Below are 26,481 nucleotides of genomic sequence, written 5' to 3' on the forward strand. Positions count from 1 at the left end.
TTCAGGAAAATAAGCAATAGACGAATTGGAAAGTATGAACAACAAAACTCGGCATAATCTTATTAATCATGGTGTGCCTGAAGGCACATACAGTAGGCAGCTAAATTTAAATACTGAAGTGTGGTTTGTATCACTACAACCAGGCACAGATTAGGCTTAGATTAAAACCTAGGGATTTGGGCTGCAATCCTAAAATGAGTTTCCTGAGGGTAAGCCCAACTGTATAAAATGTGTCTCAGAGTTCCGAGTAAACCTGCTCAGATTGCTTTGTCAGTTGGCTTTTGCATAATACCTTACTTTGTGGCCTAAGCAGTAGGCTGCCCATCCTAGCAGGGTGGCATATCATGTTGGAAGAAATACTGCCAAAGTGGGCACCTGCCAACATATTCAACTATTTAGCCCGTCAAACTAGAGAATGGAGTTCTAGGAATTGATAAAAAGTCTCTAAGGTTTTCAAAGACTGGTTGGTTTGGGGAGTCAGACTAGGGAGTGAAGCTTCCTCATTGACTGGCAAGTGTGTGTGTGTGTGTATATATAGCTTAGGTGTTTTTACAACTGGATCAGTCCCGAATATTTTTTTTTATATGTTTGGATTTTAGTTGTTTTGACAAAGGTTCAGACAAGCTCTGTGCAGGAGATATGGTTGAAGCTGAACACATGGAGTAGTTTTCTTCAAAACCAGAGGCCACATTCACTAGCATCAGTCTCAGTGCTAAAAGAACCAAGGCCAATCCAGATTAATGATTTGAGAGAGAACATATTTTTCTGGAGGCTGGGAAACTGTCATGTCAGAACTCACTAGAGCTTTGACAGAGAGCTGCTTTTAGTTGCTAAGCCTTTTCCCTTCCTTGCTTTGAGTGTAAATTGCTTGCAAATGGGATATCAAGACATCATTTTTCTTAATACATGATCATCTTACGGGGTCATCTTTGAGCCATGCAATATCATTTTTAAAATTTAGATATTTATAAAATCTTTTCTGAAAAAATCCTGTGTCTTTATTGTCTCATATATCATTCTACAGGTTCACTGTTGACATGTTAGCATTTTGGATAATAGCTATGTTCTAAATCCAAGGCTAGATAGAACCAGAGCTTCCAACTAATATCAAGAAAGCAAGGACTTAGGAAAGCAAAATGCATATGTGTGCTCTCTCTAAAATCAACAGAAAAATGGCACTATGTATTATGTATCCTTCTCTTAAAATACGCCAAGAGGCAGCTTAGTGGACTAAATATCATGGTGGTTGAACCTGTTAAGATATAATACATAGGTTTCCCTTTGAAGTCAATCCAGACACTCCATTTGGTACAGAATGCCACAGTTAGATTATCAGAAACTAGGTAGAGTATGCATATTACTCCCATTCTGCAGTCACTCCACTGACTACCCATTAGTTGTTGGTGGAAAGTGCAACCTCTCCAGGTATTTTCAAGACAAGAGACTAACAGTGGTGGCTTGCTATTGCCTGCCTCTGCATAGCAACACTGATCTTTGAAGGTCTCCCATCCAATTACTAACCAAGGCCAAGACATCTTAACTTCTGAGATCTGACAAGATCAGGCTTGCCTGGGCTATTCAGGTCACCCATCAGTTAAGGTAAAGGTAATGGCAAACCACTCCATAACAAAAAGTCTGCCAAGAAAACGTCATGATGTGATGTCCCCCCATGGGTCAGTTATGACTTGGTGCTTGCACAGGGGCCTAGGTTTACTTTTAGTTCCCTGTGCAAGCAATGAGTCATTACTGACCATGGGGTGACATTGCATCACATTTTTGCAGACTTTTTGTTATGGGGTGGTTTGCCATTGCTTTCCCGTCATCTACACTTTACCCCCAGGAAACTGGGTACTCATTTTACCAACCTCGGTAGGATGGAAGGCTGAGTCAACCTTGAGCCGGCTATCTGAACCCAGCTTCCGCCAGGATCAAACTCAGGCATAATCAGATCTTGGGCTGCAATACTGCAGTTTACCACTCTGCGCCATGGGGCTCTTACACCCCTCAGTTGCCAGGCTCAATTTAAGGTTTTGACTATCACATACAAAGCCCTTCATGGCCTTGACCACTTATAGCTGTGTGACTGCCTCATTCCCTATGTTCCGCCACAGCAGCTTTATTCATTTGGACACAGCCTTCTGCAGAGACTACCCTGCAATTGGGCAAAATCAACAGCTTCCTATATATGTGCTTTCTCTGTGGTAGCCCCCCCGCCCCTGAGGAATGACCTGCCTGAAAAGGTCAGGAGTGTTTCCAGTATCCTGACTTTCCACAAGCTATTTTCAGGAGAGTCTTTTTATACAGGTAATAGAGTTGTGCTGTTAGGAAATGACTGAGAGATGCTCACAATAAATGGACTGTAGACTATATTACTGGGTACTGTCCATTAATAGATAGGCTCCTAGTGGTTACTTTCTGCATCATTTAATATGTCTTGTCAAATTGCTAATGTTTTGTTGCAGCACTGTTTCAGCTCTGTATTTAGATTTATGCTTGTATTTGGATTTCTGCTATCCATATGCAATTGAATTGTCTAATGAGTGTCCCACCTGTTGATATTAATCCTACACTGTGTAATCCACTTTGATTCAGTGAAAAAGCCAAAAACAAAAAATAATGAACCAGGAAAATGAAACTCCTAATAACAAGAGCTCACTTCATTGTACTGGCTGTAACACAAACTGGCAAGTGAAATGATATGCATACACAACAAAAACCCCTCCTCTTTTCCATATGGCACTCCATAGCATAATGTAGCTGAAGATGTTTCTGAAATTTAGTAAAGAATGGAGAGATGTCTGTTTGGGTCACAATTCCTGTCTAGAAACTTAGTCCTCCCCGCCCTCACCAAACCCAACATGAATATAGCTTAAATCTTATTTTGATGTACCCTTATAGCCAGTATCAGACAATAATTAGCCCTGAGAGAAGGATGAAGGCACACTTTACAAACCCATCCTTTGATGTGCCTTGCCCATGCCACCACTGTCTGAATGGAGCCAAGTTTCATATGGGCAAGTTCAACTTGTTTGATCTCTGTATTTATCCTAATCTGGATTTGGTCCTATTAAGGTGTTATACTGCTACTGCTATGTGGTAGTGGCATCCAAGTTAAGCCTGAATTAGTTGGCAGGAGATTATTTAGGACAAGTTCTTGCTGCAGCACCCGCCCATCCCACATAGGCTTGAACACTGTCAAAAACAAGCCCATAATGTGACAATTTTAATACTATGCTGTTTTACTGGAGAAGCTCTAGTTTGTTTCAATCAATCATATATGTGAAAATTAAATTCAGATTTAATTAAATTTCAGATTTAAAATTTGAAGAAATTGATCAATACCATTAATCTTATTTACATAGATGTGATTAAGATTTTAAATTTTACAACAGTATTTATGAAAACATGAGAATTAAATGTTTTAACAAAATAACCAGCACCTTTACAGTTTAAAAATATATATTACATGCTTACTATTTGCACTATGTTATTCATGCATCTAGTAAATTTCTGTACAAATAATGAACAAGAGCTTTATTCTACACAGCTATTAAATTAGGTATTTAACGGAATTATCTTATAATGCTTCTTTATGTAAGCTTTTTACAGATGTTGACAAATGTTCTTGTTTTTGTAGTAGCTCAAGTCAATTGAGTAGAACTGTAAGTAAAAAGCTATTCCAGCATGATGAAGGCATCTGTACATTTCAAGATCATTTCTATGGTACATATTTATCTAGCTTATAATACCAGAAATATCAAGAGCTGCAATTACACCCGTTGAAAGAGATCAACAGTACTCTCTCCCAAGTCAAAATTAATCTGTTGATGCATCAAGTTCTCTTTGCAGATCCAACAAGGTTCCTTGTGAAATTCCATCAACATTTGATTCAGGAGCAGATGAACTAGAGCTAGGAACTGGGGCTGGTTTGCTTGGTATGTAGAAGACATTTTCATTACCTTCCTGAGAAATTCTGGATGTAATAGGAGCTGTGGTCTAAATAGGAATAGAAACCATATTACTTGTGAGTGATCAGGTTAAAATAACTTGTGAAATAGCAGGCAGAAAACTACACACTTTAATTTGGAATAATGTTCATGGCTTCCTATACTGTAGGTAGCCAAGGAAGAAAAGTACTAACCAGGACCAGCCCAGCTTAGTTTCCAAGATTGAATGTATTAGGATGGGGAAAATAAGTGAAAGAGCTATAGAGGACAGTGTTGGCAAGTCTCAGGTATGGAAATGAGGCACACTTTATGTAGTTTCTCTCCCCTACCACACACACCCATTGTCCAGACATGCATTTGACCAACACCACCTCAGCAAATGTAGACTTTTGCCTGCGAGCTCCTCCCAGAATAAGTGTATTCGACTTCAAGCTGATTAATAAATCAGTTATTTATATAGACCTGAAACCCAAGTTCTCCTCTTTACTCACTAGAAAGAATATTGACCATGTCTGAAGGGTTTACTCCCCAATGAATTGATCTGTTTAGATTTATAGGCAAATGGATTCCAAATAAACAGGGTGCTTAAACTTTTTAAACAGCTAATTAAAAGATTCAGTTTTGATTACAGTATTATTAAAATTCTTCTCTTTCTGCAAATTCAATCCTAACCCACAAAGCAAAACCAAAAGAGTCAAGCTGAAAGCTGCTGCAGGACTGTCAGTCATAGAATGACAGAATCAAGTTGGAAGGGGCCATACAGACCTTCTAGTCCAACCCCCTGCCCAATGCAGCATGAGCCTAAAGCATTCCTGACAAATATCCAAATACTCATCACATAGGCTCCACCATGCTCTAAAGGCCAAATGAAAAACTGCATTATATTCACAGATCAAATGTTTTTTCAGGTGACAGGAAGTTAGTTACAAGCTGCTTTCAATGAGTGAGAAAGATGTTCATATGAAATTAGCTTTGGCGGTTGTAAAAGGATTGAGTCTTGGGTTTTTTCAAGCTCCTTCATTGAGTTTTAAAAAGGAGGTACGACTGCTTCAAATAAAATTGTTAAAATTAATGTATATTCTGAACAGTTGGTGTTCAAAGATAGTTCTTGCATTATACTGAATTATGTTTCTGGCTTTCTGTTTGTATCTCACCTGAGCATTCTACAGAGTTGAGGTTTTTCTGACGATCCTGAACCTGCAGTCACTTGCAGTGCTACAAGAAACTATGAGAAACGACTCTCGAAAGCTTATACTCTTGAAAAATCTTGTTGGTCTCTAAGGTGCCACTGGACTCAAATCCTGCTAGAACCTCAGAAAGTAAGTTTTAATGTGAACTGGAGATGGGCACAAACCAGAAAAAAATGAACCACGTGGTTCATCGCATTTCACGAACCACAAACCACGAACTTTCACGAACCTGCCCCAGTTCACAAACTGGTTCGTTTGGTTCATGAAAACATCACTTCCGGGCCAGCGGAATGCCACTTGCAAGTCAGCAGGTCTGCAGGAAGTCCATCCCGTTGCCTAGGAAACTGATTGATCGGCGCCGGCCTGTCTGAGAGCCAGTTTGTTGTAGTGGTTAAGAGTGCAGGACTCTAATCTAGAGAGCCAGGTTTGATTCCCCACTCCTCCACTTGAAGGCAGCTGGGTGACCTTGGGCTAGTCACAGTTCTTTGGAGCTTTCTCAGCCCCACCCACCTCACAGGGTGTTTTGTTGTGGGGATAACGGCATACTTTGTAAACTGCTCTGAGTGGGCATTAAGTTGTCCTGAAGGGCGGTATATAAATCGAATGTTGTTGTTGTTGTTATTATTATTCTGCAGTGACAAACCAAACAAATCAGCCTAAAGTTCATGGTGGTTTGCCAGGAATGGGCTCTGACGAATTGCCAGTTCACAAACCACGAACTGGCCCAGTTCATGCTGAAATTTGTTTCGTATTTCGGTTCGTGCCCATCTCTAGTGTGGACCTCTTCCTGGCATGCTAGTTTTAAATCTGCATGCTAATTTTGTGATATTTTATGTGGGGAAGCATTCAAACATTTGATTGGACTACTTCAGAGTGCAGGTTGGGTTGGCAATCAGGTAGCCAACCATGTGAGGCTGCCAACTGCATAGAGCATCTCTAAGACCCAACAAGGAACACTGGCACTTTCCATATCACTTGCAACATCTACACACAAAATCTACATCAAAAGATACTTACTTAAGGGCCCTCTTACCTGCTGTGACAGAACTGTTAAAACAGGTTTTCCATTTAACTCATGTCCATGCTCCAGTAAGACATTTAATGAAGCTTTGCCTTCCTTCAGATCCACATTTCTAGGGAGAGAACTAACACATTCTTCTCCTTGATGAATGTGGGCAGATCCAAGTCCTGGATCTGAAGACATTTGCCTAATAGTTGGTATCTGCCCCATGTGATGCAGTGTAAAGTTCAGGACTGAAGAACTTGGGGCCTGCATAAGATTGCTGTGGGCCTCTGAATCAGGAACTGTGTGGTTTACCACAGGAACAGTAGATACAGAAGATGGTGGTAACGTTAAGTTCAGAGGTGTTATATGAAAAGCAGGGAAATTAACGGCTTTAAAATCAGATGTCACTGGAATGCCACCTACAACAAGGGAGAGAACAAACCATTAAAAAGGACAATTTCTATGCCATGAAGAAGACTCCAATGTCCAGTTTGCTTAGATGTGAAGAAGCCCCTTAGTGCAGTCAACAACCAGCTGTTTGGACATGCTGGGCTTTACAAGAGATGTTCACTTGCATAAGACTTAATGCTGATCCCCCTAACTTCTCCCTGAAAGTACTGGTATCTGAGGATCAAATCCTATGCTCATTTCAGATCCACCAAGAGCACTAAAGATACAAAATGAAGGTTTTGTTAGAGACACTAAGAATACTGAGGTCTAATGTTAAATAAGGATGGGCTACAAGTAACTCGGCTGGCTCTGGGATTAACTCCATCCTCCTGGGGTTACTGATGCAGCAGCAATTTTGGGGAAACCAACACTGCAAAAGCTGCGTGAAGGAATAACAAGCAAGAGCAGAGTGCCCAGCAGAAATAAACAACTAAGCAGATCTTGGCATAAACAGTTGCTGCACCTCTATTTTCCCCACACAAGTGAGGAGAGAACTATATATGAGCTCCTTGGAGGAAGGGCAGGACAGAAGCGTAACAGAATCTGTCACTGATAGGAAATGAGATGGCAAGAGACTGAAATGAGCTCTGGGATACACTTTATTTATGACATTTTCAAACTGTCTTCTCCAAAAATAGGAATCAAAGCAGCTTAAACAGAAATCAATAAATACACACCGTCAGCTGGGGAACTGTAGGACTTTTTTTCTGCTAAACACATCTCAGATTTCCCTTTGTTAGAGTCAGCGGTCTCATTACCAAGTTGGGTGCATTGAGAAAGAGGTATAAGGTAACTTGAAGGAATCCAAGTCTAGGAAAAATGGGAAAATATGCCATTTATAAATATTTCTGACAAATGTCATGGTTTTCCTCTTAAGGTACCATTAGGGAATTTTTAATAAAGACCCCTACCATTTTAGTTTTGTGAGCAAGAAACTTTGCCTGGCATGTGAAATTTATGGAAAACACCTAAAGAGTACATTCTATGTCTCTTGCTGTGATTGTTACTATGCTGCAGGTCGGTATGACGCTACACAACTTTGGAAATACGTAACTATAAGCAATTTTTATCTAGAATAAGGGTTCCACATTCAGCCTTGGACACTTCATATTGCGGATTGTTTACGTACCAGCCTTACCACAAGTAGTCAGAAAGGATTCTTATTTGTATTAAGTATTTTAATTGTATCTTGCCACTCAAAGTAATGGTGCTATTCTCTGTAAGATGAAGTCTAAGTGAACCGTTTGTAATAATCTCTTTTGATCTTTTGATTCATTTTGTTCTGTAAACAATTTAGCATTATTTAGGCATAAGGATAAGGCAGCTCAGTACATATCAGCCCCGGGAACCTCATGCATCTGAGATTTGTGTAACAATAAAACTAATATTTCTCTGTATCACTGTGGTTGGTGTTTTGAATTATATTTGAGTAAGTGGTAGAAGGGAAATTTGTAATTGGCGGCAGAAGAAATTTATTAAAGAAATTTCCCCATCAGATAGCTCAGCCATTGCCCTAATTTTTCATTTTCCATATACAATGTATCGATATAATTCCAGCAGCACATTTAGTCATGCAAGACCCTTCTTCTCTGTTCTTCAACAAATGAACAGTGCAATTCAATGCAGCATTCATTCATTCAAGGCACCCTGCATATGGGCAAAATCAACAGCCGCTGGTACATGTGCATTCTGTGGCGGCCCCCACCCTAAGGAACGGCCTGCCTGAGGAGGTCAGAAGAGCCTCCACTCTCCTGGCTTTCCTCAAATGATGCAAAACTGAACAATTCAAGAGGGCTTTTTACTCAGATAGGACTGTACTGTAGGGAGGTGGTTTCAAAGGGATGCTTCACTTCAAAGACAGTACATAGTGGTGAAGTCTATGGTTCCTATCTGTTGCTTCAAGTATGTGCTATTATGTACTATTTGTTTCATTGAATATGATCCTACTGAGTAGTTCTATGTTGTTTAATGTCAGTCTTAGAATTACTTATGCTCTGTTTCAGCATTCCTTCAATTCTAAGTTAGATTTTTGCTGGTGTTAGTCTTTGTAAATTTAAATTTATATACCTTATGGCACTTTTATTGAAATGTCCTTGATATTGACTATACTAATCTCACACTATGTAATCCATCTTGAGTCTAAGTGAGAAAGGTGGACTATAAATGACATAAATAAGTAAAATAAAAATATGACAGCATTGCAAGTGTGTAACTCCCACAGGGAATACAGTCAAACAGAAATTTGTATTAACTCAGGGATGGATAACATATTCATTGAAAGCTTATATGCAGTCTTGATTTTGACGTTCACTGATTTCATTTATGCAAAATAAATTCAGAACTGTTGTTGATGGTGATATCATCCCATAGAAAATTGTACCACTCCTTATCTTCCTTTTAGCCTTTTTTTCCACAGCCACTTTAAATATGAGGGTCCTACATACAGAGAAGCAAAGGCAAAGAGAAAAATAAATAAATAGATAGAAACATGGGAGCAGAAGGAATATGTATAATGTTGTACTGTACTGTAGAATTTTATAAACAGAGAAGAATTTCAACATGGACAGCTTTGCTAGTGTACCTAAGGCTTCGATGACCCTCTCCTCCCATGGGGAGGGCAGGATAGAAGTTAAATAAATAAATAAATAAATAAATAAATAAATAAATAAATAAAGCCATCATTCCACCCATTGATCACACGTTACTCTGTGGACTGAACAGCCATCCAAAAAGCAATCAGCCTAGCAGCAATGAAGGATAGGAAAATCCACCATGAATGTTAAAAAAAAGGTAACTAGAATGCTGCTGCTAATCTCCACCTATCCAGAATGGTACTCAAAAGTACAATATTTTTTGGCAAGTTAGAGCACTTTAAAATGTTTCATGGCTACTTTGGCTATGTTAAAAAAATCTCAGTGATTCGGAAGAAAAAAATACTAGTCCTATCTATACATACTCCCTATGAGCAACTTGTTTCTGAGACAGTGTGTAACAATGATCACTTTAAAAACAAAAATCTGACAACACATGATTTGAAATCACCAACAAAATCCAGCTCGTCAATATTACAAGTCAAATGATCATGGAGCAACGAAAGGAGGAAGGGGCAATGCCCCAAAGCCTAAGCAAAAAAATCGCTGCTTAATGCTAGAGAAACCTGACTCCAGGTGAGCTGCTGCAAGAAGGAAGCTTCCCCAGCCCTCATCCTCACTGAGCAGGCCTTGTCCCTTCAGGCTGCATACCTCACCTCTGACCACCAGGGAACATAAAACAGGGCCTCTCCTGTAACCAAAGAGTGGGCTTACGTAGGAACAAGTAGCCCAGATGCCCTGGTCCAAAACTATTTAACGTAATAAACAAACACATAGAATAAACCAAGATGTATCAAAATCAAGAATTTAAAAAATTAGATGTCAAAAATTTAAATCAGTTTCTCATGGAGTGGACTCAAAGGGTGGCTGTTGGAGATCAGCTATCTCCAGAAGGGGATCTATCTTGCGGGGTTCTGCAGGGCACAATCTTACCTCCCATGTTATTCAACCTCTACATAAAGTCCTTAAGAGAACTCATTTGCAGCTATGGAGTCGGATGTCACCAATATGCAGATGACATCCAACACTATATTTTGCTATCCAGATCCCCTCAGGATGTAGTAGAAATCTTGGATCACTGCCTAACAGCCGTAGTGAAATGGCTAAAAACAAACAAATTGAAATTGAACCCAGACAAGACTGAAGTGATGCTCATTGGGAAGGCAGAGATCGTAAAGGACATTGTACTCCCCACTTTTGATGCAGTTCATCTGACCCTTACAGACTTGGTTAAGAACCTAGAGGTTATACTGGATCCAGTGCTACTACTAGAAAAACAACTTAAGGCAGCCACAAAAAATGCCTTCTACAACCTAGATGGCTTCTTACCTCAACATGGCTGACCTGGCCACCTGGATCCGTGCTATGGTAACATCAAGACTTGACTATTGTAAAGCACTGTACATAGGTCTCCTATTTAAGTTAATTAGGAGACTCCAATTGAAACAAAATGCTGCAGCTTGACTGTTATCAGGAGCGTGAACATCACTCCCATCCTGCAGTCACTCCATTGGCTACCTATCAGTTACCATGCTCAGTTCAATGTATTAGTTATTACATACAAAATTCTTCATGGCTTTGGTCTGGCATACTTACGGGAGCACTTCCCTCCCTATGTTCCTCCATGGCAGCTTTGCTCATCTGAACAGGGTCTCCTGCAGATGCCACCCTGCACATAGGCGAAATCAACAGCAGCCCATGCATGGGCTTTCTCTGTGGTGGCCCCTACCCTGCGGAACGTTCTGCCTGAGGAGATCAGGAGAGCCCCCACTCTCCTGGCTTTCCACAAATGGTGCAAAACTGAATTATTCAAAAAGGATTTTTACTCAGCTAGGAGGGCTGTATTGTAGGGAGGGGGACTCAGATGCTTCACTGATAAGTTAGTGACCATAGACCTCACCACTATGTAGCCTTACATACTCTCTGTTGCTTTAAATATGTGCTCCTATGAACTACATGTGCTTCATGTTATTTAATGTCATTCCTAGAATTGCTTATGCTCTGTTTGTAAACTTGTATTTATTTACCCTATGGCAATGTTTATGGAAATATCCTTGATACTGACAGTACTAATTTCACACTGTGTAACCCGTCTTGAGTCTCATTGAGAAAGATATAAGATAAATAAGTAAAAAATAATAAATTAATGCTGAACTTGTGATCGTCTTAGGCATTTATATGAAAGGTTGTACTGGAAGAGGTGCTTTCCTCCAGAGAGGACCCAGTGTCATGGGCTCTGATTCCTCTGAGGATGAAGACTTCATGGAGGACGACAGGGGACAGAGCATTCCAAGCTCCTCAGGAGTCAGGCACGTGGAGGACCAGCAGGGAGTGGAACAGCAGGAAACCTTGCCAGAGCAGGCTGAGGAATCCAGGGCAGACTCAGAGACAGAGGCTGTTCCCTTACCTGTGCCAGCAGTTGAGACCAGGGCAACATCTCCGCCCAGCTCCCCTGAACCTGATAAGCAGCGTAGGGTGCAACAACGTCTCGTTATACAGGGCAGGAGACGAAATGCGAGGATTCAGGCACTGAAACAGCGGCATAGTGACCTTGAGTGCTAGCAGGATGCAGCATTGCCTTGGAGGTGATTGCTTTTAAGCCAGGACGTCCTTTCCCTCTTTGCAGAAGCACCTGTGTAAAGACCCGTCCCGCTCTACTGCAACCCAGCTCTCTGCTATACCTGCTTTCTCGGCTCTGACCTTTGGACTCAGCTTTCTGGACTACATTTTCTTCCTTGTTCCCTGGACAGCTTTGGTACACTTTGGACTCAAGTTAGGTCTGTGTCTGTTTCCCTGCCTGCATTCAGCACAGAGTACTTCTGCCTCATAAATCACTGGCAGCTGACTTCCCTCTCTGTTATCATGGAGACAGGAGACGCAGCTTCAGCTCTTGCCGGTCTGGCTGCTGATAACCAACACTTGCAAGGTCAGGTTTCCGCTCAGTTTTCAGAAAATCAAGCATTGCGGCAGCAAGTCCAGCAAGTGTCTAATGCACTGTCAGCTATGCAACAGCAGCTAGCGGCACATGTTGCCCAACAAGTTTGGGGGGAAACTAGCCTACTTTTCCCTGTTCCTTGCCCTGTGCAAGCTCTATATGAAAGTATGTCAGCAAGATTTTCCTGATGACCAAACAAAAGTCTCTTTTATCTTGAGTTTGTTAAAGGACCATGCAGCTAAGTGGGCCACACCCTTGCTGGTTGCCGACTCTCCTGTGTTAAACAACTATGCAGCCTTCCTAACTCAGTTCCAGGCTGCTTTCTCTGACCCTCAAAAGCAGGGAAGGACTAACCAACAGCTGCAATGGCTGCAGCAAGGAAGGATGTCAGTGGCAGCCTATACCATGGAGTTCAAGACTCTAGCTTTGGATTTGGACTGGAATGATGGCGCCTTACGTGACCAATACATGGAGGGCCTATCAGAAGAAATGCTGGACGAGTTAGCCCGGGTGGAGCAGCCTGCCACCCTGGAGGCCTTGATTACACTCAGCCTGCAAATAGATAGGCGCCTGGAGGACAGATGCCAGGCTAGAAACAGCGGCCGGGGTTGGGTGACTACCCAGCTCTCAGTACCCCCAGTAAACGCTACAACCCCAGTGATCCGTCCACCAGAAGACGTGATGGAGCCTATGGAGCTTGGGGCTGCTAGAACACGCCATACTCCAGCGGAGAAAGACCGGAGACGCCGAGCTAACCTGTGCCTCTATTGTGGGGCGCCGGGACACTTTGCCAGCACGTGTCCTGAAAAGCAGCAGAAACCAGGAAACACCAAGCCCCAGGGGCCTTCGGCCCTGGCTACCTGGGGCAAGCAAGGGGACTCGACAGACTTGGTTGCGGAGGACCCTGGCACATCCTAGTCCCGGTCCAGCTACAAGCACCAGGGGGGCCTTGGATCCTGACCCATGCCCTAGTGGATTCTGGGGCCTCCCGCTCTTATATGGACCTCACCTTTGCTACCCAGTACCAGGTGTCATTACAAGACAAGGCCATGGCAGTCCAGGTGGAAGCTATTGACAGCCAGCCCTGCGCTCTGGACCAGTCACGAAAGAGACCCAACCCTTGACTTTGTGTGTCAGACAACATCAAGAGACTCTGAGGCTGGACACTGCCCATATGCCCCAGTTCCCACTGGTACTGGGAATGGACTGGCTGATTTTACACAATCCTCTGATAGACTGGATAGCGCAAGAGCTTGGTATTCAGGATCCCTGCCCCCACCTAGGTTGCACCCTGTTAGGAGTGACTGAGCCTGCTGAGACCCGGTCTCTCCCTGCTCCGTAAGCAGATTATCAGGGTGTATTCAAGGAGAGGGGGGCAGACCAACTTCCACTGCACTGTCCTTTTGATTGTGGAATTGATTTGCAACCAGGCGCACCCCTGCCTGTTGGTCAGTGACACTCGCTCTCTGAGCCAGAGTGCCAGGCTCTCTGGGATTTTTTGGACAAAAAGCTGCAACTTTTTCAGGGTTCATCTGACCCTCTACTTCGCCCACCTCGGCACCAGTGTTGTTTGTGAAGAAGAATTGTGGGGAGCTCCGCCTCTGCAATGATTATCGTGCTCTCAATAAGATTACTGTGAAGGATTGGTACCCTCTGCCATTGATCCCGGAACTGTTGGAGCGGGTGAATGGGGCACAAATTTTCACCAAGTTGGACCTCAGGGGGGCATATAATCTTATCCGGATCCATAATGGGGATGAATGGAAGACAGCGTTTGGCACTTGCTATGGTCAGTACGAGTACCTGGTCATGCCTTTTGGACTCTGTAATGCCCCAGCCATGTTCCAGAGGTACATCCATGAGGTACTCCACAACCTGATAGACCACTTCGTGGTAGTGTATTTGGATGACATCTTGTTTTACTCCTGCGATCCTGCCCACCATATGAGCCATGTTCGGACTGTACTGCAACGTCTCTAGGAATACCGGCTATATGCCAAGCTTGAGAGTGTGCTTTCCATCAGACCACCATCGACTTCTTGGGCCACCGCATTTCCCCTCAAGGCATACAAATGGATCCAGCAAAGGTGGCAGCCATCCTGACGTGACAACCCCCACGGAACCGTAAAGATCTGCAATGATTCCTAGAATTCACTAATTATTATTGTCAGTTCATGGAGAAATATGTGTCCTTGGCAGCTCCTTTGACCCAGCTGCTATGACTAAAGGAACCTTTCCGCTGGGACAAAGACGCCCAGGAGGCATTCCAAGCCTTGAAAGAGCGCATGGCCTCTGATCCTGTGTTGTGACACCCCGACCCTGCTTTGCAATTCATCATAGAAACTGATGCTTCTAATGTGGTGGTGGGAGCGGGAGTTACTGGCCATCAAGGTGGCTCTGGAGGTCTGGCGTCACCATCTCGAAGGAGCACAACATCTCGTGCAGATTTGGACCAATCATCGGAACCTGGAATACCTGCAAACAGCTTGACAATTGAACCAGCGGCAGACCCGATAGTCGCTATTCTTCTCTCAGTTTAATTTCACCATCGCCTACATTCCTAATACCCAGAATCGGAAAACAGATGCTTTGTCTCGAAAACCTGAGCACTACCACGACCAGGCACCTGCGACCCCACCAACCACCATTTTGCCATCAACTGCTTTTGCCGCTGCCACCGATGTTCACATCCAACAGCAACAACTCCACAATCCCTGGGCCTGGAAACAGGAGCAAGCGGTGCGCAACAAGAAAATCCCTGCTGGGGCGGAGATCACTGTACAAGACGGATTGGTACTGCATCAGGGACGCCTTTACGTGCCTGCCGGTCCATTGTGTAGGGAGGTTGTCCACCTGTCCCATGATATAGGCTCAGCAGGGCACTTCGGGAGATATAGGACTTTGCACCTTGTCGCACGGGAATTCTGGTGGCCCTGGATCCAAGCTGATGTGGCCCTTTATGTCAACACCTGTGATGTCTGCCATAGGTCCAAGAACCAGCCTGGAAAGCCAGCTGGCCTGTTGCAGCTCCTGCCCACTCCGCTGGGACCCTGGCACACAATCACCATGGATTTCATTGTTGAGCTGCCTAAGTCAGGACCCCATTCCTCCATCTTAGTGGTGGTGGACTCGTTCACGAAGATGGCACACTTCATTCCTTGTTCTGGAACGCCAACTGCCCAGGAGACATCTCTACTGTACCTGCAACACATTTTCCGACTCCATGGACATATCATCATAGATCACGGAACTCAGTTTACCTCCCGGTTTCAGCAGGCCCCGCATCTCTCCTGGAAATTCGACTGCACTTTTCCTCTGCACATCACCCGCAGACCAATGGGCAGACTGAACGCATTAATGCAGTCCTCGAGCAGTACCTTCATTGTTACTGTAACCATCAACAAGACAATTGGGCATCCTTACTGGCCCTCGGGGAGTTTGCATACAAAACGCCATACACTCCTCGATGCGACAGACACCTTTTCAGGCCTACTATCGTTACCATCTGCATCACTTTCCTGAAATCCTGCCTTGATCCCGTTCCTGCGGCAGACACCGTGACCCAGGAATTGCAGGCTCAACAGGCCATGCTGAGAGAACACCTTGATCAGGCCACGGCAGCCTACAAGGCCAAAGCCAATCGAGCACGGCAACCAGGGGAGGACATCCATGTCGGAGACTGGGTATGGCTATCCACTCGCCACCTCCGCAGTACCAGGCCCTCATATAAACTGGACGCCTGACTCATTGGACCCTTCACCGTGATAGATCAGATCAACCCTGTAACCTTCCAGTTGGACCTGCCTTGGACGCTTTGGATACACCCTGTGTTTCACCGATCCTTGCTCCTACAGGCTCCACCCCTGGACCCTCTACGTCCTGCCACGCTGACACCTCCTCCCATCTGGGTCGATGACCATGAGGAATATGAGTTCGCCCGGATTCTCGACTCTCACTGTCGTCGAGGCCAGCTGCAATAATTGATCGAATGGAAGGGGTATGGACCTGAGGACAACTCTTGGGAACCTGTGGACCAGGTCCATGCCCCAGCGTTAGTTTGAGCCTTCCACAATGTGTACCCCCACAAGCCTGCACCAGTGCTTCCAGAGGGGGCCCTGAGGGGGGGAGATAGTATCATGGGCTCTGATTCCTCTGAGGATGAAGAATTCGTGGAGGACGACAGGGGACAGAGTATTCCAAGCTCCTCAGGAGGCAGGCATGTGGAGGACCAGCTAATGAGCACTAATGCTCATTAGCTGGTCCTAGTAGCACTAATGGTACTAGTGCTCTCTCAGCTCTGACCTTTGGATTCAGCTTTCTGGACTACGATTTCTTCCTTGTTCCCTGGACGGCTTTGGTACACTTCAGACTCAAGTTAGGTCTTTGTCGGTTTCCCTGCCTGCATTCAGCACACCCTCTTGCAGCGTCTCAGGCTCCTTGCACTGGAAGAAAACACCTCAGATCCACAGATCTAACCCAATGTTCTTAAACCTAGAGTAACCAATTAGTTCCTAAATAGAAGTGCATATAATCTAAATAAGAAATGGAAAAATCTGATATTCTGGCATTTTTCTAGGTGATTAAAATCACCTTTTCAAATCAACCCACCTGGCAGTGAAGTGCTTATATCTTTTGTGCAGGCAGTGTAAATGCTGCAGGTGTCTCCTATCCTGTGAAGGCACCATCATCTCCCAAAAGATTTCTCTGCTTCTGCTGCTCTGATTCACGCCCCTTGCTCCAATTTTATTTTTTCTTCTGATGAATTTAAGACTTTCTGTAGGGAAGTTGTTAATCTGAGACTAGATCTTTGGTGAAAATGGTTCAGAACTGTAAGTATTTTCAGGTTGTGGCCTAGCTCAAATAGGTGGTTGCAGAGCTGACTGGTAACACCTGTGGAGTCTCTGAGCTCCCTAGAGAGTCAGTGTTGGGAGACTGCTTTCAGAAAGGCTCCATGTAAACACATTAGTTTTTCACACAGTTGGAAATGCTAATTAACAACTTAGCCCTGATTGGCTCTTGAATTGCTGGATGATTCACTGAGTCCGGAAAAAGATGGCTTCTCAGCTCACCCAGCTGAGTCAGTCAGTTTTCTTTGATCAAGCCTCGACCATGATGCAAGTATACCAGAGAGAAGCTGAAAGTTGCATGCTATTTATCACCTCAGCAAACCAACTAGGCATGGGCGAGGGCTCACATTCTAACAGACAGGGGGAATAAGCAGCAACAGATGCCAAACAGAGATGCCAAGGTAGCTAGCTCTCAAGTTTTTGATAGGCAGGTTTTATTATGTAGCAACAGTAAGGTTTTCTTATTTTAATGTATGTTGCCTGTGTAAAAGTGCTTTATGCTTTTTGCAAACGCATCTTAAGCTAATAAACTTAACTTTTATTTAAGAAATAAAAGTCTGGAATTCATGACTTGGGTGTGGGTACACCTCAGACATGAACCCAGAGATCGGAAAGCCTGGCTTTGGGAAAGGAAGAGCTTTCAGTCTCACAAAACAAAAAGGGAACACATCCCCACCTGCCTGATTGCTGAAGTGGCTGTGATCAGCGCTCAGAATTAGGAGAAGAGGGATTACCTCCCATATACTTCTTGGTCCAAATGTAAAGCTATGAACAACTGGGTGTTTGGATTCTTAATAAATTCTCCCTGAAGGAGAAAAAGTCTATTTATTTTGGCTATTTGTATGTCACTTCTCTGAAGATCTGCTTGATGGGTCTCACAATGAAAGATAAAATATTTAAAAATGTGAATTAAATAGTAATAATAAAATTACATCACCAATAACCCCACCAGCAATCAGATCTTAATCTACAGACAAATTTAATAAAACCATTAAAACTTCCAATGCAGAAAAACAACATAAAAACAACCTTATAACTATCATAAAAACATGAAACAGGTAGGATACAGGCCTATAAAATTTTCTTCCAAATAGGTCAAGTTTTCAGTTTTACAACTTGTACTACAAGCATCTCATCTCATGCTGACTACACACAGAGACAAATTCCTCTGCATAAGACCCTAAATGCTCCGAATCACACTGGTTACAGAGACAGGGAAGAATTACTTGCAGTGGAGGGTGACTAAAACAGTGAGATATAGCAAGCAGCCTCTTTTGTGGCTGAATGCTTTGGCCTCAACTGAATTAGTCATGACACACAATTAGGGATTTACTGCCCTAGTGAGATCTCATGCATTTCATTTGCCTCTGTTCTCCATCATTCAGTGTTTTCAAGAGAATACACTTTTATATTGCTTACCTGTAACATGTCCTGAAGCGTTACCTCCTCACTTTTACTTTTTTTAATTGGACTATCCGCTGGTACTACTTGACACCTTTTAAGAAATTTCTCTGGTATACAGTCATCTTTTGAAACTTCTTGCTTCTTGGCAACCCTGATGCCTTCATCTTTAGCAAGCGTATCACTCTCTCCCAAGCTGATGTCACTGCCTTTAGTAAGCATTTTACCAAGTGCTGGTTTTGAACTAGTTTCTGCAGGGTACTTTATTCCAACTACATTAGCACAGGAAACTGGCTGCATCATGAAACTTGGATTGCATGCTGTTGCTAGCTGCATTTGGGAAGGGTGCACATATACTGCATATGACACGTTGGAATGGATATGAGGTAGTATTGGTGGAGATGCTGAGCTGTGTGTCAGAGGTAGGAACTCGACACAAGAAGGCAACAAGAATGTTTCAGATTTCAAACAAGATTCAGGAGGCAAAGCCAAACTGCATGGCAAGGGAGAGGATACCAGTTTCAGTTTTGTCTTTTTGAATTCCCTAAGGAAAGAAATGCATGAGGTTAAAATACTTTCATCCAAAATTGCTTTGTTAACAAAAGAACAAGAAACAGTGGCATTGGTTCTGCTAATTTAGGGATGAAAGCATTACAAAGCACTTCTCTTACACCAAAGATGGTAGCTTAGATCCAGTGATCTGTCTGTAGAAATCACTGGTGGATTTTCTGGAAAAAGAGGAAGTGCTTTTGTTTCATTCAGCCTGCTAATTGCAGCCCGTGGCCATGTAGTTGTCTGTTCACTGGGGTCCTGCAACCTCAGAAATTCTCTTTCCAGGAGTCCAAAGGGACTGCTGAGGAGATAGGAATGCAGCAGTCTCGTGGCAATATCAACTGTAATAATGATCTGAACAGTTACCAGTTTCTGGCATAAATCACTAGCTGAGAATTGTCCAATTTCAATAGCTTGTTTGACATGCATTCAAAAGGCAACCCAGAAGGCATCGCCTCACACAGCTTTGATAAACATACCTCGATTGCTCATCTAATTGCTGTTTGCAGATGGCTGCAAGTTGAGCCATCTTGCTTGGAAAGCTTGATGGAATTTGACCTTTTGGAGAAAAGATAAAGGATTTTACTGAAACCAATATAGTTTACACAATTTAAAGCCGGTTTGAGCTATTCATGGCCACCGAATCCTCTTTTCTAACTGTTTCACTCTTTCTGGGAGGGCCTCTATCACACCGTACACAGCCCTGGCCCAATTAAGCTGATCTACACAAAGATGTTATAAACATATAGAACTATGGCCCATCCCTGAACTTGCAGCAGCTCTCTAAAGAGTGGCAAATAGATCTTTTTCATCCTTGCTACCCAACTGGAGATTCCCGAGACTGAGTATGTTGTGCTCACCTCTAAGCCAAATGTATATAAAAACCTAAAAGATTTCTCTTCCTGTGTAGCTGTCAATTGACTGTGAAGCCTAATAAGGGAACGTCTAAATTTGCCTGTTTTTCACACATCAGGAAACTGATACTTGTGCATTTAAGAACTCCCTTTTAACTTTTCACACATGCATAGAAACAGTGGTAGAAGAGCTGAAAAGCACCTTAAGTGGCATTCAGGATTTGTTTTTGGTCTTTTGGCCTTAGGCTTTAGTGCACATGTATGGATTAGCTATGCCAACGTCTCCTGTTGTAACTCTGCAAGGTCCTGCGCATTGCTTGTACTCTGCAAGGCCTGTGTTCTGTTTGATTTTGTTTGACTCTGATGTTGGAAGCTGAAGCCGTTCTCTGCCTGGAATGTGAAAGCCTGCTGTTATCTTTGCTGCTTCTCTTTCCCCTAAGAAGCTGGGCCTCATGGCCTTGGAGTGTCTAACACATCATCTCTGCTTTGTCCTGCTGCTCATCTATTGAATTTAGCTAGCTGTTTCCTGAAGGGGGTGGGGACTCTGGGGATTAGGCTGTGCTTAGAATCCTATACATGTTAAGTGCTTGTAGTGAAATGCCATTCCTGGCAAGGAATGTAATAGGGAATGATATTAGTAGCTTATCAATAAAATTGCTTTAACTCATGCAATTCCTGGACTCATGCAGTGAAGTAATTGAGTTACTTGGCAGAACCTTACGAAACCTTAATAACGACAGCTCAGAAACAGGAAAATTGTGGATTGCAGACTTTGTCTGACAAACCTGCATGTACTCCCCCCACCCCTGTGCAGAAATGTAAAGAACAAACAATATAGTATTCAGCATGACAGAATGCCCACTCAATGTTTACAAGTGTCTACAGGATAATATAGAACATAATTTATGTTTTAAGTACATACCTGTGTTATTCCTGATTGGACTGCTTGGAGCAGAACGAATTTTTCTACAATCACTCTGTGTAGTTTTTGCCAATTTTATTAAGGATGGATGCCGTGTGAAGCCTTGTTTACATCTTGAGGGGAAAAGGTTCTTGGAGCAATGCTCTTTGGAAGATTTCTGTTCCACTAGATGTGCTGGAGCAATAGTAGTGGGTGTAAGTACAGATGGTGTATCTACAAATAAAGAAATATGAGCTGCAAATTGTGCACGATTAGCACTTACCACTTGATGTAAACCATCTCGAGCTCTTAATGGAAGAGAAGTGGTATTTAAAAAAATCAAATAAATAACCACCTTTATTAAAGTTGTTAATATTCTAAACATCTGTCAAACCAAATGTTATTTATTTATAAAAGGCCAAATTGCACTTCCCTGAGAGGGTTCTTTCCGTTAGTGGGAAGTCTATAACCAAAACCAATTCTGATCTAGAATGCAGACATAAGAGTACACCTACCGTGAACATCTGAAAAAGCATCTGGTCCTGTCCATTTAAATGCTGGTTTGCGGCCCTTCTTCTCTTTAACATGAACTTTTTCAATCAGTTCAAGGCTACTGAGAACATTAGCAATATCATACAGTCTCCGGATTTTAGCTGAAACATATTTAAAGGGCTAAGAAAAATGCAGCTCACTATTGTAAAACTTAGACAAATTCTGTTTCTTTCTCTTTCTGAGAGAAGAGCTCATGAGCAAACTGATAATGTGCACATTTTTACTCTTCAAGACCAACAGCCCACAACTAAATATATTTTCAATATAGTTAAAATGCAATGTATTTGTTTGCCAAAGTGTGGATTATTTTGATTTTAAGGATTAAAAAAAGAAGTGGGCAAATATATTATTTTTTTAAGCAGAAGCTCAAACCAAACACAGTATAGGACAAACAGCAGTTCTGCTTACTTACTTTTAAACTTGTTTTTGTTTAAATTCTCAACATGGTCTTCGCCAATCAAAATTTTAGCAGCAATGTCAAGACTCACAACTTGAGGGATTGATATAAGGAACAACATCACAAATTTCTGACTCATCACTCTTAACGACTTGTCCTTACGACTGTTTACTGAAGCTGTACAAAGACAAAAGATTTTTTAAAAAGAAGTCTTCATGTTGAAGCTAGTCCAGTCATATTCCCATCTTGCCTAGGGTGCAGCCCAAATGCTGCTGTTATGCCATTTCGATTCATTTCACTGAGGCTCATATTAAAATTGCATTTGGTGGCGTGAATCCATTTTTCTTTTATGCATTTAGAACACAAAAAAATCCAGATTTCATGAGATATGCAAGGCAATTCTGGAAACACAGCAAATCATTACCTCCTCGAAATTCCATCCCAGGAAGTTCAACAAAGCTTATATCCATATGGTTGCTTGGAATATCACGCTTCACCATCAAGTCAATCCTCTGATTATCTCTTGCAGGCTCTTCTCCACATTCTCTTTTTTTAATCAACTGTATTTGCTGCATGTATTTGTTCTCCTCTGCCACTTTTTTCAAAATCTGTAGTGTTCTTTTAAGATTATGGCGCCCATGCCAAACATACCTGTTTTTGGCAAGCCGGCTCACCATATGAAGACTTTCTAGAACATTCATGATGTCATATATGCGTCTGCGTTCAACATCTAGAAGGAAAAGGTAAGGTTTCTTTGATTATAGAGAATATTGTAACAATGAAAAATATATACATTTTAAAGTCTTAATGTTAAAGAATTAAATCACCCAGTTAAGAGGATTCTAATTTCTTAACAGACAAGACGTTAATATAAAATTTCTACTAGAATTCATATTAAATATCAGCATATATTTATCTATTGTGAAATTAGGAACAACCTATGCAGCTTCTGCTCCAGCAAAAATAAAAAAGAATTGCTATTTAAATTAGAAAGTCCATTCAATATATTTGACATATCCAGATAGGAGATATTTTTTAAAGGAAAATTTGTCTTTACACTTTAGAGAAACTTTATGCCCCAATACACATCAAATAATTTTTTGTGACTTCTGTTTCAGGAGTTAATGCCATTTGCTGAAGGAGAGGTTAAAATAGCAATGGAATCATTAATCCACATTCATATAAAAGGTTATTCCTGCCTGGTAAGACACCACACTCTATTCCTGATTCTCTTCCCAGATTAATTTCATATAAACCTGTATTTCCTATAACTGACCAATGTACGGCAATTTTTTAACATGACAGAAATAAATTAGCTATTTTATTCAACTCCCTCTAGAAATTAATCAAGAATAGATATTTTATGCATTACTAAAATATAACATTAATGCTTCTAATCTTGTATTTTAAGTCCTAACAAGCCACACACATATATGTCATTTTAAGTCTGAAATTTCCTTTTTAACATCTCTGAAAACAATGGAAGTTGAACATATGTATTATAATGATGCATCTATTATTATACTCTCCCAGACCTGGATAGCTCAGGTGAGCCTGATCTCGTCAGATCTCAGAAGTTAAGCAGAGTAGGCCTCAGTTAGTAATTGGATGGGAGACCTCCAACAAAGACCAGTGTTGCAGAGGCAGGTAATGGCAAACCACTTCTGTTTCTCTCTTGCTGGGAAAACTCCGCCAGGGGTCGCCTTAAGTCAGCTATGACTTGAGGGCACTCTCCGCCACAATCATTATTATACTAAGATTATTGAATTGTTATCTCTTGGTGTTCCTAAACACATTGGCTGCATTGGAGAGGGAGAAGGCAGGTCCCTCCTGCTTCTTGCATCAGTGGGGCTTGGCTCATGCAAGAAAGATGGAGTGATTTCACCCCTTTTCTTCTTCAGCCTTCCCAGCCTGTGTGGCTATTACTCCGCATGGGTCCTATGACCCTGGGAATAAACTTTCCCAGAGCCAGAAATGGATGCTGCAGGAAGCCAAGGAGACTGGTGATCACCAGCACCTTCCATACAACACATTATATGGGCTAGTATCAAAGCTTCTCTGAAAGGTATTTTTGTACATCTAACATCACAATACAATAGAGAGAAAATTAGCTCAGAAATCACACAACTGGAATTGTTCCATCAGTAACCCTTGGGTTGGATCCTGTGATCTATCAGTAGAATCTGCTGCTGGTTGCAGATCTTTCCTCTGGCAGCTCCATCCAAACTCAATAAAATTGATTCCTGGGGTCATGGGACTCATAAGGATTAATAAACTCACAGGTCAGGAAGTGGCCGTGAGGGAAGTGAGGAGGGACCTTCAGCTTCCCCACTGCAACTTCCATACCTGTGTGGTTATTAGCCCATGTAGGTCCCACAACCCTTGGAATTAACTTTCCCATGGTGAGATGGGACTGTTGGTGGAAGAAGGAAAGATCCCCAAGTCTTTGTGTTGATAAATGACAGGAGACAACATGTTGTATGAATCAATATACAAAGAACTGAAAGTTCACAGAAAGTGATCTATAGCATACTTATGAAATTGAAATAATGTTAACATTTACTACACTGAAATCTGAAAAAATAATAAAGTGGACAGGCCACAAGGTTATAAATTAGCAAAGGAACAAAACAAGATGATCCTGCTGGTTTTGATGAAGAAGGAACAAAGATTTCTAATAATAGGGATGAATTAAAAATTGTATTCATTTAAAAAAGAATTTTAGTTGAACAAATAGAATTTATTTTCAATCCCACAACTGAGTAAGGAAAACAGAACATCACAAAATGCCCAGAATTTTTGGAGGTTCATTACATACCTGCTTATTAATTTTTAAATTATTTTAAATATTTAATATTTAACTATTGCTGACAGTTTTATGCCTTTTGGAATGAGACAAAATTAAGTTTCATTTATAAGAATAATAAAAGCTTTACTTTGATTTCTGCATGCAGCCTATATCCTTAGGAAATCAGAACCATAAGGTAATTATGGTAGTGTTTCATGAGAGATTAGGAATATTTACTACAGGTTCAGTGTTGTCAGATAGTAAGGAAAACAGTCTTTGTAATCTGCAGAACTGGTTCTGATCCTGCTAGATGTGGGGAAAGCATTCAATAGAGCTGAATGACAATTTTTATTTAAAACTTTAGGTTTTCTTCTTAACTTCCGGGTCACTTTAAGCGGGTAGCTGTGTTGGTCTGCAGTAGAAGAGCAGGATGAGTCCAGTGGTACCTTAGAGACCAACAAAATTTCCAGAATGTTCAGAGTTCCCAGAGTGGTCTCAAATCCTGCTGTTCAGGGATCACTTTAACTGCATTAAAGCCATCCATAAGAGAGCTAAACTGGTGACTAACAATCAATTGCTTTACATTCTATCAACATCTTAAGCTTTAATGAGCTCAGAAGCATGTAACTCAGCTCACGATTGCACTGTCATTTTTCACAGGGGAAGACCTGCCCACTGCCAACATTATTATTTGCTATTTTTATTGAACTATTTACCATTAGAGTTATTGAAATAATAATGGGATTGGAAGACAGTGTGTTAAAAATAAAATTTCACTAAATGAAATTAAGTTCATTAACATTATTCTATCCTTTGGAATCCATATATCAGATTTTGAAATTAATTTCCTCAGTAATGTATCTTGATGCAAAATTAATACAAGGAAAACAGAATGCATTAAAATTTCTAAAAGGGTCAATAATACTCCTAAGTTCAGGATACCAATTTGGATGTCTCTTTAACAGATAAAATTTATTATTTATATGAGGCCAACTTTATTTCTTGTTAATAATGTTAAAGACTTAGTAAATGGGATCTTCTTAATTTATCTTGGATAGATAAGATTTTGTCAGTGAAAATGATTATTTTGCCAAGGTTTATTCTTCATGTAAGATAATATCATGACAGCCATACCAATTCTTAGTCTTAGAATGGCAATTAGTTTTTTTAATTCAACAACAACAAATCTAGAATTTCAATACTGATTTTAGAAGAATTATGCGAAAAGGTGGTTTGACACTCACAAATATTTATTTCTTTGCATCACAGCTGATATAATTTACTGGAATTTTCCAAATGCTATATTACATGACTATTCCTTAAAGAAAAGGGATGGGATATAAATGTTTTAATTAACAAATAACAAAAAAATTATATTTATTATTCTAATACTGACCCTTCTTATAAGCTTGTCCATAAGAACAGGATGAGATCCATTTTGAACGCTTAAAACACTATATGTGACTGTCATCTGTTTTTATACTTGTCTACAGCCATGCTTGCTTTGAACCAGACTAGTTGATCTAGCACAACATACTTTAATCCAGGGTTCATTTGGAGGGGGAACGCACCGGAACGGCATTCCTGTAGATCTGAAAAGAGGTCATGTGGGTTTTGGCCCCGCCCACGTGATTCTTTTTCCTCCCCTCTGCCCGTGTCTTTAGCAGCAGGCAGCAGCAGAGGCAGCAGAAGCTGCAGCACCCACCCCCCATCACCACCTCCTGGATTCCCTGGTAGGAACCTGGGGGGGCGGGGGGGCGGCTGCATGGCCCATCCTCCAGGCTTGCAAGCGGTGAGGGCTCTGCAGAGGAGGGTAAGTTGCTTTGAATTCATTCTGCTGCTTTATTTTCATTTGGAGTGAGTGAGTGAGTGAGTGAGTGAGTGAGTGAGTGAGTGAGTGAGTGAGTGAGTGAGTGAGTGAGTGAGTGAGTAAAAGCCGGGCTACTAGGGCTGGCTCTCCAAAGGAGGGTAAACTACTTTAAATTCATTCTGCTTTATTTTCGTGAGTGAGTGCGTGCAAGCAGGGCTGCTGGGGCTGGCTCTCCAGAGGAGGGTAAGCTGCTTTGAGTT

The 26,481-nt window shown here is 41.8% G+C and overlaps 1 protein-coding gene across 6 annotated transcripts in view; it reads right to left on the reverse strand.

Annotated features, from left to right (window-relative positions):
• Positions 1-3,280: 3,280 nt before the first annotated feature.
• E2F8 (E2F transcription factor 8) overlaps positions 3,281-26,481 on the reverse strand; it is a 29,367-nt gene continuing 6,166 nt past the window's right edge. For 4 of the 6 annotated variants that reach the window (XM_054971751.1, XM_054971752.1, XM_054971750.1 and 1 more), the window contains 9 exons: positions 22,048-22,353; positions 21,639-21,800; positions 21,190-21,327; positions 20,696-20,908; positions 19,399-19,477; positions 18,386-18,911; positions 7,271-7,403; positions 6,171-6,562; positions 3,281-3,996 (listed from right to left, as the gene is read on the reverse strand). In XM_054971751.1, the coding sequence (XP_054827726.1) occupies positions 3,817-3,996; positions 6,171-6,562; positions 7,271-7,403; positions 18,386-18,911; positions 19,399-19,477; positions 20,696-20,908; positions 21,190-21,327; positions 21,639-21,800; positions 22,048-22,353 (2,129 nt within the window). In that variant the 3' untranslated portion in view covers positions 3,281-3,816. Of the gene's footprint in view, positions 3,997-6,170; positions 6,563-7,270; positions 9,030-18,385; positions 18,912-19,398; positions 19,478-20,695; positions 20,909-21,189; positions 21,328-21,638; positions 21,801-22,047; positions 22,354-26,481 lie in introns of those variants that run through there. The other 2 variants (XM_054971753.1, XM_054971754.1) reach the window with 2 other exon arrangements.

This window comes from Eublepharis macularius, chromosome 2 (genome assembly GCF_028583425.1).
Source record: "Eublepharis macularius isolate TG4126 chromosome 2, MPM_Emac_v1.0, whole genome shotgun sequence".
NCBI classification, from domain to species: Eukaryota; Metazoa; Chordata; class Lepidosauria; order Squamata; family Eublepharidae; genus Eublepharis; species Eublepharis macularius.